This window comes from Leopardus geoffroyi, chromosome A3, assembly GCF_018350155.1.
Source record: "Leopardus geoffroyi isolate Oge1 chromosome A3, O.geoffroyi_Oge1_pat1.0, whole genome shotgun sequence".
Lineage (NCBI taxonomy): Eukaryota > Metazoa > Chordata > Mammalia > Carnivora > Felidae > Leopardus > Leopardus geoffroyi.
The window spans coordinates 21,777,749-21,793,677 of NC_059336.1; the positions used below are offsets into that span (position 1 = coordinate 21,777,749).

General features: G+C 54.2%; 1 protein-coding gene across 1 annotated transcript in view; it reads right to left on the minus strand.

Moving 5' to 3' along the window:
- Positions 1 to 3,065: 3,065 nt before the first annotated feature.
- The window catches only part of CTNNBL1 (catenin beta like 1), a 162,407-nt gene continuing 149,543 nt past the window's right edge, over positions 3,066 to 15,929 (minus strand). Inside the window, exons 14-16 of the mRNA XM_045444640.1 lie at positions 13,656 to 13,793; positions 13,333 to 13,405; positions 3,066 to 3,263 (exon numbers count right to left, since the gene is read on the minus strand). Of these exons, the coding sequence (XP_045300596.1) occupies positions 3,175 to 3,263; positions 13,333 to 13,405; positions 13,656 to 13,793 (300 nt within the window). The 3' untranslated portion in view covers positions 3,066 to 3,174. The remainder of the gene's footprint in view (positions 3,264 to 13,332; positions 13,406 to 13,655; positions 13,794 to 15,929) is intronic.

Below are 15,929 nucleotides of genomic sequence, written 5' to 3' on the forward strand. Positions count from 1 at the left end.
CTGCATGCAAATCTCTTTAAATTAGACATGGCCCATCTTGCTGCCACTGAATTCAGGCGTGCTAACCACTAAAAGAGAGCAGCAAGCTGTGAAGGAAGAGGTATGTGAAATCCTCACTTCCGTCGTGGAGAAATTCTGGCTGATTTTGCTTAAGGGCTACCTTATTGCCATGTTTGGATAGGAAAGGGCGTTTTGTCCTGCTGGGACGCGAGGGGCTGGTACCACTCAGCGATGGGTGCAAGGATGGCCATGGGGAGCCTGGTCTGAAGGGAAGAGCTTGGAAGCCCCCACAGCCGGCAGACACAGAATCAAGTTCAGAACCGCAGGGCCAGGGTGGCCTTTACTGGAAGGCCGAGAAGTCCTCCCGGAGGGGTAGGGCTGCTTGGTGAGGCAGACAGGGTCTCAGCCTCAGCAGATGCAAGGGGTAGGACCACACCCCAGGAGCCAATGGGTTGGCAAGGTCAGTGATGAGGATCTTCACCTTGTTTTCATTCAAAGCTTTTCTTAGCCTTGGGTGGTGGGTTGTTAAAATCAGAAAGTAGAGGGTCAAGAGGGCTCCTCATCCCGTCTCCTTGACCCCTGCACCTCTGAACTATAACCGCTTCTGAATCCTAAGGAGTTATAATACCTCTTGTTCCCCACAAGCCCTCCTGTCACCAGACTGACGGAGGGGGACCATGTCCTCATTTGTAACGTGAAAGCAGGAGTTCAAACTTGCTGTTAGCAGAGGGACTTGTCTAACAAGACCTCAGGAGGCACCCCCCCATACAGGAAGCAAGGGGGAGAGGAGCGACCGTAAGTGAAGCAGTGTGAGTGGCCCAGAGCCCTACCCACCCTCCCTTCTTCTTAAAAAAATTTTTTTAATGTTTGCTTATTTTTGAGAGAGAGAGAGAGAAAGAGGGAGAGAGGGAGAGAGAGAGAGAGAGAGAATGCGAGAGGGGGAGGGGCAGGGAGAGGGAGAAAGAATCCGAGGCACGCTCCAGGCTCTGAGCTGTCGGCACAGAGACCGATGTGGGGCTGGAACCCACGAACCACGAGATCACGATCCGAGCCGAAGTCGGCCGCTTAACTGACTGAGCCCCCCAGGTTCCACCCCCTTCTATGCTGGCGGCTGATGTGCTTGTGGGAAACCTGGAGCTTCGGGAGAAGGCGGCTGGAAACCGCTGGACAGAACTGCTCTAGATGGACGACCAGGTAACCGCGGCTGCCCCCTGGGAAAGGGAGGCCCAGGGGTCGTGAGATGGGAGAGGAGACTCTTCCCTGCAAAGCTTTTTGTTAGATTTGGAACTTCTGTACCACGTACGAGCAATACCTGGCTAAGAACAAACACAATTTGAAAAACAAAGGAAAGCTGAAGGACTAATGCTCCCTGAAGTACCATCCTTAGCTCAGAAAGCCCATGATTCTGTAGTTTATACCCGGACGTGCTCTATTCTCCGAATCCATCCCACCGCATGCCGCCAGCGGGATGAAGAGCGCCGTCCGTCAGTGATCGTGGTGGTCTCCCAGACACAGCCTGGTGGAGGGGAGGGCACGGACTGCGGGCTCAGGCAGACCCTGCTCTGAACGTAGGTGCTGCTGCTCACTGGCCACAGGGTCCTGCACACGCTCCTCACCCTCTCTGGGACCTCGTCTCGGCTTCGGTAAACTGGGGATAACGACGTGGCCCACGGTAAGAGACCGGATGCGCAGCAAGTGGCACACAGCAGGTGTCCGATTCACGGTAGCCGCCACCGTTAGAGAGAAAGGAAATGAAAAGAACCCAGACGCCTAAACCCGACACGAGCCTGTAAGGCGAGTCTGGTTCTGCGCTAGGACCTGCGGTCGCCGCCCGCCACCTCTCAGGTGGGACGCCCGCCTCACGGTAAGGACGACGGACGCGCCGCGTGTCACCCCGCCAGGCTGGCGGGGGTCGTCTCGCTCGACGCTCGACCGCCTGCCCGGCGCCGTCTTATTCAGAGCCCTCTCTGGCGGCCGCCTGCAAGGGCGGCCGCGTTTCCCCTGGCATATGCCCGCTCTGGCCAGATGGTGGCGGCGGCCTGGAGCCCTGCTCTTGGGGTTCGGTGAGAAGCCAGAGCCGGGCCGCCTGGCCGTCGGTGCTGGCCACAGGCCCCGGCAGGGTGTGCCGCCCTGGGCCGGACCCTTCGGTTTAGCGAAAGAAATACTGCTTTTCTGAGCTGGTTGTTCCCCCTCCTCCTCCTCCTCCCTCGTGAGGACTCTACTGTGTGACAGACTAAAACACGCTGACGGACCGCTGACTTCCGCAGAGGAGGCCGGTTTTCTCACAACCCCTGAGAAACGGGTGAAATGGCGATTCTGAAGCCCCAGCCGCGTGAGGAAGAACAAAAGGAGCCAGCATCGCTTAGATGGCTTCGTTCATCCTCCCGGCGCCAGATGGGCAGAGCCGCCCCTACTGTGCGGACGGAGGCAGGCAGAGTCGGGCATCCGAGCTGCCACAGCTGCCGGTGGACCCGAGGCCTGTTTGCTCTCCGGAAGCGGTGCTCAGCCCGACGCGCCGAACGGCCCGGGAGCTTAAAACCACACCGGCACTTGGGCCACACCCGAGATTCCGATTCCCTCATTCTGGGCCGGTGGGGGGGGGGGGGGGGCGACGAGGACATTTGTTCAGGCTCCCCTCCCAACCGGTGGTGCTGGTGTGCGGCCGGGCTTCCAAATGCTGCTGCAGGGGCTGTGCTCCCTGAGGCTGGCCCCACTGTGCCCCGGAAGTCTCCCCACGGGCGCTTCTGCACGAGCCACGTGCCTGGCATTACCCGTCACTCTTCGTGTCAGGGTCAGCAGCCCCACAGCGGTCCCCGATCCACGCGCCCCCCCCCCCCCCCCCCAGCTCCAGCTTCCCAGCTTCAGGCTGGCGGCCTCACGGCGGCCACGCAGTCGCTTTATGCTGACCGCTTTATCCCTGATCTGCTCTCCGAGCCTCAGTCCCCTCACTGGCAGAGTGAGGCCAACCACTGACCTTCCTCAGCTGTGTCCCATGACGGCTGCTGGAAAGTGCCAGGTGAACGGCACCGGCACACCGCTCTGCTACAAAAAATGCCAGCCAGGGCTACCAAAACTAGCTTTAATTCATCCAAAAGTCACATTGAGCTGTGTAAAAACTTTCTGGGAGGGAGGCCCAGAGAGAGTCCATGCTGCCCCCATGGGGCCGAAGGGTCTCTAGAAGTTCTCCAGCAAGCCCAGGATGCGCTTTTGCTCGTTCTCCCGGAACTCCGGGCTCCGGCCGTCCCCGATGTTCTCCGCGTACTCTGGGGAGACAAAGGCGGCGTTAGGCATGGATCCGAGGGGTGCGCTCCGTCGTGGCTGGGCCCCTCCGCACCCCTCCCTAGATCCCGGCTCCTGCCGAGGCACGTGCTGTTCTAATGCCTCTAACGGCCGCCACAGGGGCACCTTGGCCAAACTCATCGGTCTTGCGTTCGAGGTGATGAGTGAACCCAAGTCACCTTTGCCGACTCCCAGTCCTCCCCGGCCACACCCTTTACTCACTCACGTGGTCACTCAGTGCACAGGCAGCGGACGCCTGCGTGGCCAGCGTTTGTCAGAGCGTGGGCCCTGACCAGCGGCAGCACCATGGAGGAACTTGTCAGAAACGCAGATCTGGGGGCCAACCGAGACCTACTTGGTAGCCCCAGCAGTCCGTCTGAACAAGCTGTCCAGGTAATGATAATGCACACAAGTCTGAGAACCACGATTTGAGGCAATGGGGATAAAGTAATGATCAAAATACACGAAAATCTCCGCTCTCTAGTGGGGGAAACAGCCCACAAGTAAGCGACACAGGGTGGCTGTCAGAAGGCCTCACGGAGATTTGATCGGAGACCTGAAACAAATTCACGTGGGCACGTCTGGGAGCGAGCGGCAAAGAGGCTCCGAGCGGGGAGCTCACCCGGCCCGGTGGGGAGCGAGTGTGGAGGTTCCTGTGGCCGGAGCTCGGCACCGGGGACAGGAAGGGGCAGGCACAGGCCACAGGGCCTTGGGGCCCGCTGCAAGGACTCCGGCCTTCCCCCCGTGACCAGGGCTGTGGGAGGGCTGTAAGCAAAGGAGTGACGGCTCACTCCAGCTGCTGTGTGGGAGATGCCCTGAAGGGCACAAGGGCAGAAGGGGAGATGTGATTTGATGGTGGCTGGGACCAAGAAGGCCACAGAGGGGGTGAGAAGTCTTCCAACTTTACACGCATTCTGAAGGTGATCCAGCAGGACTCACAGACAGGCTGGAAGCGGGGTGCTAGAGAGACATGTAGGTACCCACATCACCAAGAGGTATGACAGAGTAGTGAAGGATGAGGGGAGCAGGCGCTGCACCGAGGGGGGGGTCAAGGCACAGTCCCCGGACATGAGCTCAAACAGCTGCGGGTTTCAGGTAAATGGGCTGGTGGGACAAAGACGGATCTCCGAGGTGCGCCTCCCACGCCTCCGGTGGGAGAAAACAGCCAGTGCCAGAGAGGGCCCATCCCTGGGAGAGGTGGGTTTCAGTCAGAGCGGGAAGGCAAGAAAATACTCCAAGAAGGAGGAGGATACAAGGATGACAGTGAGGACAGATGTCCAGAGAACACAATCAGAGTGTCAGGCCAGGTCACCACGTGACCGACTTACCCGTTACCCCAGCTCTCTATTTCATGTTCAAAAGTATCCCCTCAAATTACACAGTCACCCTGGTTTTAGGAGGAGGGGGCTACGAGGCAGAAACGATGTAGAACTTAGGGACTGGGGTGCGGGGCATGGATGGGCTTCCTGTAGTGACCCGTGTCCAGGAGCAGGGACACAGAATGTGGAGGAAGGGAGGACAGCAGACCCACGGCGGGGAGGGGGTGTGACGTGGTGGGCTGGGTTTGGACCCGTCTCTGGCGCACCATCCTAAGTGACCTTGGGGGTGTCCTCTGAAAATGTAGGGAAGGTACTTGGCAAATAACTGATATTCGAGGCACACTCGTTCCTTCCCTGAGCCTCCTTGGCTCTAGCCAGCAATGTCACACGTGGAACCCCACGCACCCCTGCAGGCCCATCTTAAGAGCCACCTTCTCTGCGAAGCCTGCCCGGTCATCTCTTCCTCCGGCTCCTGTCCTCAGGCCAGGGTCCCCGTCACAGGCCTGACTTCTCTCCTCTCCCTCTAGGTGGGGAGTTCCAGGAAGGCAGAGGCGTGTGTGTGCCTTACTTTTAGCTAAACGCCCAGCAGAGTCTGCCGTCCGTGTGGCGCGGTAAAGCGGCTCTCAGAGCAGGTGGATCAGGGTGACGGCCTGCATCCCTGCCCCGCTCCCTGCTCCCCAGACCGGGCAGTTTCAGGTAGAATAGACAACTCTGGGCAAGAAGCTTTTACATAATAAAACATCTGCTGATCCAAATCAGACAAAGGCTGGGGAGAGACAAGAGAGTGTGCAACCCCTCCCCTGCTCCCCCCCACTCCCCCCCGTGCTGGGGAATAATTCTGCTCCTGCCACTTCTTCATTTTTCCTTCTTCCTCTTTATTACTTTGGACATGTGCCGGAAAACGGGATTTGGGATTCAGACATGTGCCAGCTGTGTGTCTCCCCCTGGAAATCATCCTCTTCCGTTAGATGCATCCATCACCTCCACTAGCAAATGGTTGTGATGCCTTCTATTAAGGCCTCTTAAAGAGAGGGCTGGGGTGACGGGAGAGCAGGATCCGGGCTGCAGAGACAGCTACGGGGCTTTACATAAATGCTATCTCTTACTCACGTGTGAATGATCTAGTCGCTGCCCCAGGAGAGACAGAAGTGACCATTACAGCATTTAATACCCCCAGAGGCATGGTCTGGAAGCAGGAGTCTTAATGGATTGAACTAACACTTTGCTCTCCTAATGTATTCTCAGACCCAGGAGGGAGGGAAGTGGAGAAACAGTCTGACCCTTTGGGGCAGTGATTTTCCAAGTCAAGCCGGCTTCCCTGTAGGGACCTAATCTCTTTCTAGAGACCCACACGGTAAAGGAAACCAAAGTCTTTATCAGCGCCCTTGCTGATACAGGCCTTGGAAAGCACAAGCCACCGCAGCGCACAGAGCACCCCTCAGACGGCCGGCCTCCCGTCACTCTCTGTGGGGAAGGACGAAACCACCGGAGTAGCTGTTCCCTAGAAACGGGCTGTGAACAGTGCAGGTGCAGCGTGTCTCCCACGCAGCACGTGCCGGGCAAGGACGTCCGGCGGCTCGCCTGATCTTTGCGGCCATCCCGCAGGGAGAGAAGCCATCTCTGTTTGCAGACAAGGAAACTGAGGCGTGTTAGAGAACTGGGGCAACCGCCCCAAGTCCGGGACAGCAGGGAAGCTGAAATTCAACCCAAAACGTGTGTGAAAAAGGCACCTAAAAGAGCTGGGGGGAGCCAGTTCCCAAAGTGGCATCGTCTTACCTAAGCAACATCCCACCCTGCTGCTCCCCGTCCTCTGGGGGAAACACTGCTCTGTGAGTACTCCAAAGCAGTCCAGCCCCACAGGGCTTCTGGCTACAAAGTCCTCCTAAGGGTACGACTCTAGACGCCACGTCCTGTGGGAAAGGGCCTCACTGGCCCCAGATGTGGAGCGGGTCAGAATGTCAGAACTGCAGAGCTCTCAGAAATGTAGGACAACTCTGAAGGGCACGTGACCAGCCAGGGTCCCACAGCAAGCCAGCCACGGAGCCAGGCCCGGAGCCAGGTCTGCCGAGGCCCTCATGTTCCTCCACTGCCACTGGCAGCCGGCACCAGCTGTGCCCTGCGCCCTGTGCCCTCTGCCCCTTACCCCTACTCCTTCTTTGTTTCCAGAGGAGAATCCTATTTGGAGCAAATCTGGGTGGTGCCAGCTACCTCTGGTTATTATAGCTGCCGCAGCAGTTTATAAATATTGAACAGATTCCTCCCAGAGGTCTTGGGGAAGAGTTCTCTTTGCGTGTGTGTGTGTGTGTGTGTGTGTGTGTGTGTGTGTGTGTGTCTAAGAGGGGAAGAGTGAGTACGGGAAAAAGATGCTAGATGGAGGGGGAACTATGAGTGGTGGGAGAACGGGAGAGAAGAGGGTGAGTCGGCTGGGGAGAGTGAGAAAGAGGGTGCACACATCAACTCCATTCTCCACTTCCCCAGCATTTTCAAATGCTCTTATAATAAAGGCTTTGATGGAGCTCAAAAACAGGCAGCAGTGCTGAACGCATAAATATTAAAGCAAACTTTAGACAGCAGGTTTACTCTTCAGACATGGAATACAAGCTGTTCTGTTTATGTTAAGAGGGAGAGGGAGGGGCCTGGGCTGGCGGATGGGGAGAACTGTCTTCAGGACAGGGACCTGGGCCGTGCTCACAAGCCTGGTTCAGACCCCTGAACCCTAAGCTTTAACTGCTCATGTTTTAAAAAATGCAGGAGGAAGAGGGAAGGGGAGGGAAGAAGGATACCCAGAATATTTTCACACTGAAAACTCTGGAAGACACAGACATCACCACAGACGAGGACCTGGGAAAGGAAACTCCATGTCTAACACATTCCTTAATGACAACGATGAACTTGGAAGGTCTGATGCCACACTTCCCTAGGAGAAGAACACTTATCTGCAGCAACGGGACATCAGGGGTTTCATTAAAATGAAACCCATTTAAAGGAGAAAGAAACATACCCTTTGCTTATCATGTGAACAGGGTCATCTGGTTGGAAAAGTGCCCCCCGCCACCAGGCCCTGAGGAGTCTGGTCTGGGTGCTGGTCCACCGGCTTTCCTGCCTGCCCCCGAGTCCAGGCTGCTGCGAGCTCCAGGTCAAAGGATCAGGCCAAGGAAGTTGGAAGGAAGGAGCCTCCATTTGCTGAGCACGTACTCTGTCCCAGGCACCTGACTGTAGTTCAACTTCAGCCTTCCCGAGGGACAATAGTCACTTCAGGTTTGTTTTTCACAGAGAGGAAACAGGCTCAAACGCATTATCTACTAACTTACCCAAAGTCACACAGACAGAATCATGCCGGGCTGTGTGTCTCAGATCTATTTATCGCTGGAAGGGCTCACACACTGATGGCAACAGTAAAGGTAGCTAACGTTTATCAAGCACGTACTATGTGCCAGCCCCACGTCCGCACTGCGCGTACGGTACCTCTCCTGATCCACACAGAACCTTTTGAGGCAGGTTATCTCCATCACACAGACGAAGGACTGTGGCTTGGAGAAAGTAAGTAGCTGCCGAAGGTTAAATGCAGGCCTCTCTCCAGGATTCTCTCCTGACTCCAAACGCCCTAGTGGTCATAGTAGCCATGACCTGGTACAAGTCACACACACACCCACATGTCATCAAAAGAGAAATCCTGCCAGCTTCTGCAGTTTCAAAATCACAGACAACGCTCAGGCTACCGAGAGCCCCAAATCAATATGGAAATACATGTTTAGGAGCTTCTAGAGGAGATTTCAAGCCATAAAGAACAAAAGCAAATCAAAGGGCCAGGAGCCAATTTCTGAAAGCATTTTGAAGTCTTGGGCTCCGTCTTTCTGCCACCAATGAAAGAGTTTTTGAGTCAGGAATCCTCTGAGCTCTCCCCGGCACAGCAGCCCAGCAGCCACGTGGTCCTCCGGCAACTTTCATCAGTGACTATGACACTGAAGGACTTGGCCCGCAGCTTCCACGGTAACCCTCGGCACAAGTATTTATACTAAAAGGTACTTCCGGGTTACGGTTCCTAGGCCGCATCCAAGGAGATGCCTGCGCGATGACGGACACCCGCATCTGCCCACAGAGGGCCTTCACGTGCTCCCACAAGCCACCTTCTTGGCCAGTCAGCTTCATAGGGACATAAAGTACAAGGGTGGCTGCCAGGGACTGGGGGGAGGAGAGTATGGGGAGTGAGGGTGTACAGAGTTTCAGTTTTGCAAGATGGAAATTAATTCTGTGGACAGACGGTGGTGATGGTCGCAATGGTAAATCTGACCAATACTTTACCACTACCACCAAAAAAAAAAAAAAAAAAAAAAAAAAGTGCCTCCTCTGTGCAGCCTCTCTGGATCTTTAGGCTCCTTTTAAGGTGCAGCAGCATTAACTGTGCCTTCGTGATTCACACTCTGTCTTAGCACAGACTTCATTCTGCTTTGTGTAGTGATTAGTTTCTTCACCTGTGACAGGACTGTGTGCCCCTGGGGAAAGGCCCTACTAAGGATCTCATTCATCTCAGGAGCCCACCCGGTGCCCTGTGACGCCAAGCAGGTGCTCTATAAAGGCAGCCGCCCTAAATTTTCTTTTTAAAAGATGGTAAGACTGCATCAGGCAATCCACAACGTTAGAGGTTTTCTTTCTGCCAAAGGGAAGACTGACTGTGTATAGTTCTGAGTTTCGATCCAGTCTCCAACATCACTAGCGACTCAGGTAATGTCCCTTAACCTCCGTAAGCCTTGGTTTTCTTATCTGTAAAATGGAGATTGTAATCCTGCTTCCTAGGACAGTTGTGAGAACCAGAGAAGATACACGAAAAGCCTGGCACACGGGAGTACAGAGGACGTGCTTGGGGGCAACCACTCTACCTACTGTGGTCCTGGATTTCTGGAACAGCACAAAGAAGCCAGAAGCACTACCTCAGCGCGTGCCCCCAGTAAGCATTAACTGAGCCCCTGCTCTGCACTGGTCACAGGCCAGGCACAAGACAAAAGGCAGGAAGACTGTCACCGCCCAGGCAGAGTACATGGTGTGGCCTGCCCTTCTTCAGCAAGGAGACCATCATCTCCTATGTGGGCACCACAGTCCTCGGGCCCGGAACCGCTGCCAGCTCCAGGCAAGGCTGGACTTTGGGAGCGCCGAGTAAGCAGTCTGCAGAAAGAGGGACTTTAATGAGCCATCAATTATTCCCAGCTCTCTTGGCACCCCCAATAGAAAAGGAGGGAGGAAAATCATGAGAAAGGGACTGAGATACAAGGGGAAAAGTCCCCTGCTGGGCTTGCCTCATCAGCGTTTTCCTGAGACCTCAAGGGATACATCAGCTGTCATCCTGCCAGCAAAACTTAGGAAATATGTAGGCCATAAAATCAAAGAAAAAGCTTGCATCTAATTAGTATGTTAAAAAAAAGGAAGCAACCCAAACTGAAAAACAAAATTAAAATCAAAGAGGACAGACTGATGAGCTGGTTTTCTCTATGAGGCTTTGTTTTTTTCATGCTTTTTGATGGAATGAAGGGTGGAGGAAGAAGGGGGAGGGAGTGAAGGCCTTTGAGGGAGGGCCTGAGCAGAGCCTAGCCGCCACTCCCCGTGGTAGCCTGACCCCTTTCCGACCTCAACACTACCCTGGGTGCTCTACGGGGAGGCAGGCCACAGGGCTCAGGTCTAACACCCAACACCACAGGCCGGAGGGCTCCCCGAAGGGGGAGCGAGCCAGGGCGGGGGCACGCAGGTGGAACTGGACTCAAGAATCCTTTACTCTTAACCTTCCATCTGGAGAGAACAGGGATTTGGTTTTCCCAAGTGGTCAGTGTCCTGTGAGAGCCTCTTTGACCTGGGCAGGTGCGCCCTAAGTATCCCCTCTATATTCCTTACACAAGCCACCGATGTCCTGTCTTACCCCTGGGCTTTCTCTGCCTGGGATGTGCCTTTCCCTCTAGGACATAGTCCCAGTCCTGGGGAGGAGCCTGTCCCTCCTGTGGGATTCCACAGTAAGGCCTGGGACTCCAGTACTGCTCCTTACCACCCCGTTAGCACACCGTTCGCAACTTCAACTAGCACTTATCACGTTATAATTAGTTTCGCGTAGCTCTCCCCACCAGACTGTGAACGCCTCAAAGATGCAGCCCTTGCTTATTCTTTGCACCTCTAGTCCTGAACACAGAGCCCGGCACCCAGCAGTGCCAGCCGAGTAGCTGTTGGAGCGTGTGTTTCATTCGGCTTGAATTATGGCTGGTCACCTATGCGTCTATGTTCCCTCGAAGACTATAAACTCCATGAGGGCAGGTGCTCTGTGACACGGCAGCAGAGTATCTAGCACCGTGCTTAGCCTTGAGGAAAGTGTCGGCAAACATTAGCCAAATGAAATGTGCACCGGGGTAGGGCTGAATTCGATTGTATGTAAAATATTCACTGGGTTCCCATCGCGCGCCCCACATTGCTCTGGGTGCTGAGGAGACACGGTGAACGGGCCAGACAATGTCCCTACGTCACAGAGCTTCCATTTTAACGTATGAGACACACGAAGCGAGTAAACAAAGACATAAATAAAAACAATTACAGACTGTGATAAGGGCTAGGGAGGAAATAAACTGGGTGCTCTGATGGGAAGGAACAGATGGAGAGGACGGCGCGCATTCAAGATGGTGTGGGGAGGCAGCCCAATTTGGCCCCCCCCCACCCCCCGCCCCCAGCGGGGCTGGGCCACGGAGGGAGGACCGAGGGCTGGCCTGGGGCTGTGGCGGAAGAAAGCAACAGAGGAGAGGACCAAGGGTGGCGGAAGTGAAAGTGGCATCTGTGCAGGCCGCTCAATCAGCGAAACTCCACTCGGCACCCTGTGCGTACACGAGGCATCGGGGGGCTGGCCTTGGATCCCAGGGAGGCAGAGGCTGGCTCGCGAGGCTGGCCACTCCGGATAACCTCAGGTATACGTGTTAGGGTTTCACAAAGAAAAACACCCACCTACTACGTGTCAGTACCCGTTAAAAACACCTTTTCTTCCTCAGAAGATCCCTGTTTTGATTACAGGGATGGAGGTGCAGGGAGGAGCCTAAGCGTAAGAGAGGAGAGCGGAGAGCAATAAAAAGTTCTAATTGAACAAGTGGGCGTTAAAAGTAAATGCCATTTAAAAGCTGGAGCTGCAAATCACCACAGCTACACCTTAGGGAGGAGGCGGCGGGACATGCTGAGCAGTAATTCATGCGAACGAGACACTGAGCAGGAGCACCCGGGATGCCACTGTGGAAGGCAGGCTGCTGGGCTCGGTTCATGAACGGCTTTTCCTCTTTCTCTGGGAGAGAAAACAATAGATTCCAATACCTCAAATTCTCCACCTGCAAAGTAGACACGATGGCCCCATGGGGCGGCTGGGCTAAACATGGGGTTTCCAGCTCCCATATCTGAGTCGTCCTCGTCTCAGCCTCCAAGACCCAGCTCGATGCCACTTTCACAAGACTTCCGTAGGACTTGAGCCAGGCCTCACTTATAATAATGACGATGACAATTATCATCACCGTATTTCATAATACTCATAATAGCTGACATTTACAGAGGACTTACTGAGGGTCAGACATTTTCAATCTATCATCTTTTTTAATCTTCTCACCCATCCTATGAGGTCACAGAGCAACTGGGTATCTCACCTGAGGTAACACAGTAAGGAAGAGAGCCAGGATTCAGTTCCGGGAGCCGGATCCCAGAGACCATGGCTCCTAACTTCTCTTCACTTTATTACATGTACCATTTATCCTCACCTTTCATCTCCCACCTGTAATGGGAGTTATAGGCCACCACAGGCAACACCCTTGAGTAAATCTAGCCTAATCCCTCACCTTGGAAATGGGCAGAACGCGGGCCGGAGAGGGAAAGTAAAAATCTGCCCGCAGCTACCAGCCCATCCGGGCTCTCCCTGAACTTTGTCGTTATCAGTTCCTCGAAGCCCGATACGGGCCTCTAATGCCATGTGTGTAAGTCGGGGCTAAGTGGCCGGCGGGCGTGGCTGCACCCGAGTCCAGTTCGGGTACCCTTGTGATTGGGAACCTGCCCACCAAAGGAGGCCTGGGGAGCCACTCCAGCTGAGCGAGGTCCCAAAGATGGAAGAGCATCGGAGGCACTGACTCCCTGGGGTAGGTGAGGGAAGGAGGGATGCTCACCTGACAAGAGCACTATCTGAGAGCCGAGCGCTAGACCGGATGCGGTCACGTCGTATCTCCTGAGCCTTTGCAAAATTTCTTCTAAGTCACATTCGCACAGCTGGGGAAGGCAGAGCCAAGGCTGGAAGGCAGCTAGGCTCTTTCTGCTCCCCCACAGTACCTAAGCCTCACATCCTTCTGTCTTGCCTAATTCCAGGTATTTCCTGTTACTTCCTTGTTTTCTTTCTCCCAAGAAAGCAATCTCCTTCCACGGCACGTAGTTTGGAAGCGGGAGTTTTTGTTTCGTGTTTTGTCTTATTTCTTTTTAATTTTTAAAAAATGTTTCTAAGCACTGCTGTCTCTGATTTGTGAAGCGTCTTTTAAATCCTGGAAGTGAAGGGTCAGAGGCACAGAACGCGCAGGCTAGTCTTCGGTATCCTGACAAAGACGACCTGGACACATGGGGAACACGACGGCACACCTAAGCCTGCAGTGCCGAGAATGCTGTGCCCCAAAATCCAGGGGTAACGACAGAGACTCAAGAAGTAAGCATCACCTAGTTCTCCCAGAGCCCCAGACACAAGCAGCACCCAACTCACCCTTGATGATGTGCCTGACGATCTTGATGGAGCTCCCTCGCATATTCAGGATCTGGTGAACCCTCTGGCGAATCTATGAGGAAGGGGAAGAGAGGGGAGAGAAAGGAAAAGCACCGTTTGTCCCTGCAGACGCCGGCATACATCGTGTAGCAAGTACGCACCTCACGCCCACCCCTGAAGAAGAGCCCCCCCCCCCCGCCCCGCCCCCGGGAGTACAGGGAGCCAAGGAGAGTGAGTCGGCTTCTTTCTTGGAGTCTCTGCCCCGGGAGGGGGTCAGGAGGGAGGCAGGCTCAGCCAGGCCCGGGCAGGGCAGGCCCTCCTACCTGGGGCACACTGGCGTTGCAGATCTCCGCCATGATGTAGCAGATGTGCTGAAGGACAAAGAGCCCCGCGTCCAAGCGCCGGAGGTAGAACTCGTCCTCCGTGTCATTGTCTATGATCTCCCCACGCCGGACCATGTCCTGGAAACGAATGAGCATTTGGGAATAAAAGCCGGACGGTGAACAGGGAGAGATGGCAGGCTTGTAACATACAAAAGAACAACGGCAACAACAGAAGACCATTCTGCCTCGGACGTGTCTCCTCCTCCTCCCCCACTATATCCTAAAGTACCCTTCTTATGTCTTCATTTTTAATGGACTGGAGGCCCAGGGGCTCAGGTTAAAGCCCAGTATTTCCTGTGCAATGAGTCAAGGCCAAAATGATCTCATCCACATATTCAGCCTTAAAAACAAACAAACAAACAAGCTGATGGGGACACAAATCTCAGCTGTGTATCTGCTTCCACTCATTTTTTCCTTTGTGGTTCCGGCCTCCGCAGATCACCCCCAGAAGATGTACAGAACTCTCTTTCCCTTCCCAGTCAGGTGAAACTCGGGAGGAGAGGCCCTTTCTCCACAACTCCGTCTTGCTACCCTGGTGACACTGATGTCACAGGCACCCCCCTCACGTGCACGTCCCTCACGCCGCGCCAGTAGCCAAACGCTGCCGCCCCTTCCGCTCCGCTCACGAGTGGGCACTCCCCCAGGCCAAGTCCCAACGAGTGACAGGAGTCTCTTTCCTCACCCGCGGCAACCCCAGACCTAGCAGATTCGCTGTCCCCAAATCTATTCCTCTCCAGTGGATATTTTTTTCTCTTTTTTGAACAGCTTTATTGAGATACAACGCACAACCCATACAATCTGCCGATTTAAAGTGTACAATCTGCTGGCTTTCAGTATATTCAGAGCTGTGCAACCATCGCAATTGCTGCGGGACATTTTCATCACCACCGCCCCCAAGCTCCCCAACTGGTGGATTATTAACACCTCTGCCCACAGAGTTCCTCTCCTCACCTCAGGGCCTTTGCCGTCTTCCTTCCCTGGGATTCCTGGCTATCTCTGAAGCCAGCACTGTCTTACGTGCCCTCTACCACAAAGCCTTTCCTGATGATTCGAGGCTAGCCACTGCTCCTCTCCGAGTTCCCGAGAGCACCTCGACACGCCTCTCCCTGACACGACCTCTTCTCACACATCACGCTCACACTCATTTGCACCATCACCTCCCTCTGTTGATAACTCCCACCTGCAGCTCCCTCCGTCTCATGAGGGTGGATCATGAACTCTGGGAAAGCAGGGACTGAATTCTGTCTTCATGTCCCCGCTCAGTAAACATCCACGCGGTGAATGAAAGGGAAAAGACATCTCTGTTTTGGGCTGTCAGCTCTCAGGAGTAAGAACTGGGTGAGGGACTCATTCTGCGCGACTGGCAGACTGGCTTGAGAAGACAGGTGCTTGATACATGCTTTTGATGACAACAATCCATTTCTTAATTCCGTCAGTAGTTTTATGGCCATAGTTCCCTCTGACAACTCAGGCTCCTGTCACTGACAGAAGCCCTTGGGACCCCGCTTTCCACTCTCCCAAACTTGAAGGACTTACCACTTGGTTATCAATCTCCAACAAGATCCTTCAGAGACTATTTAGACGCAGATAATGCACTCCTTTATTTGCCCAAGGGGCCGGCCTGTAGCAACACAAGGCTACTTTTCATCTCCCTCTTAAAGGCCTCTGTCTGAGGCAAAGGAGGGCTATGCTATCTGGCAAATCACCACCACTAATTCCTAGCTTCATTTAGTAGCAAATTCCTCGGTAATCTGGTAATAGTGTTAATGTTCATGAGGTAGTCATGGAGCACTGGACTGATGTCCAAGGAGTTTAAAAATAGAAGGGTCTCTTTAGTTTCTCATTTACTCATAATCATAACTTCCTGCTCCAGAACGCCTAAGTGTTCAGCAGCTGGGGGCACAGGAAGCAAAATTACTCCTGACTTCCACTCATGCAAAAAGCATTTGCTGCTAATACTTTACATTTCTGTAATGCTGTAGAGTTTAAAGTGTTATTATATATATGGTCCTTACTACCAAATTTAAAGAGAGCAGGGAAGGGATTATTAATCCCATTGTACAAATTAGAATCCAAGGCACACAGAGGTTAAGTAGGTTGCTCATAATTACATAATTACCGGTTACTAGAATATGGACTCCCTGGGGACAGGAATCCTGTCTGATTCACCTCTGAGGTAGAAATGATTAACATAATGCCAAGCGTTCAGATCCC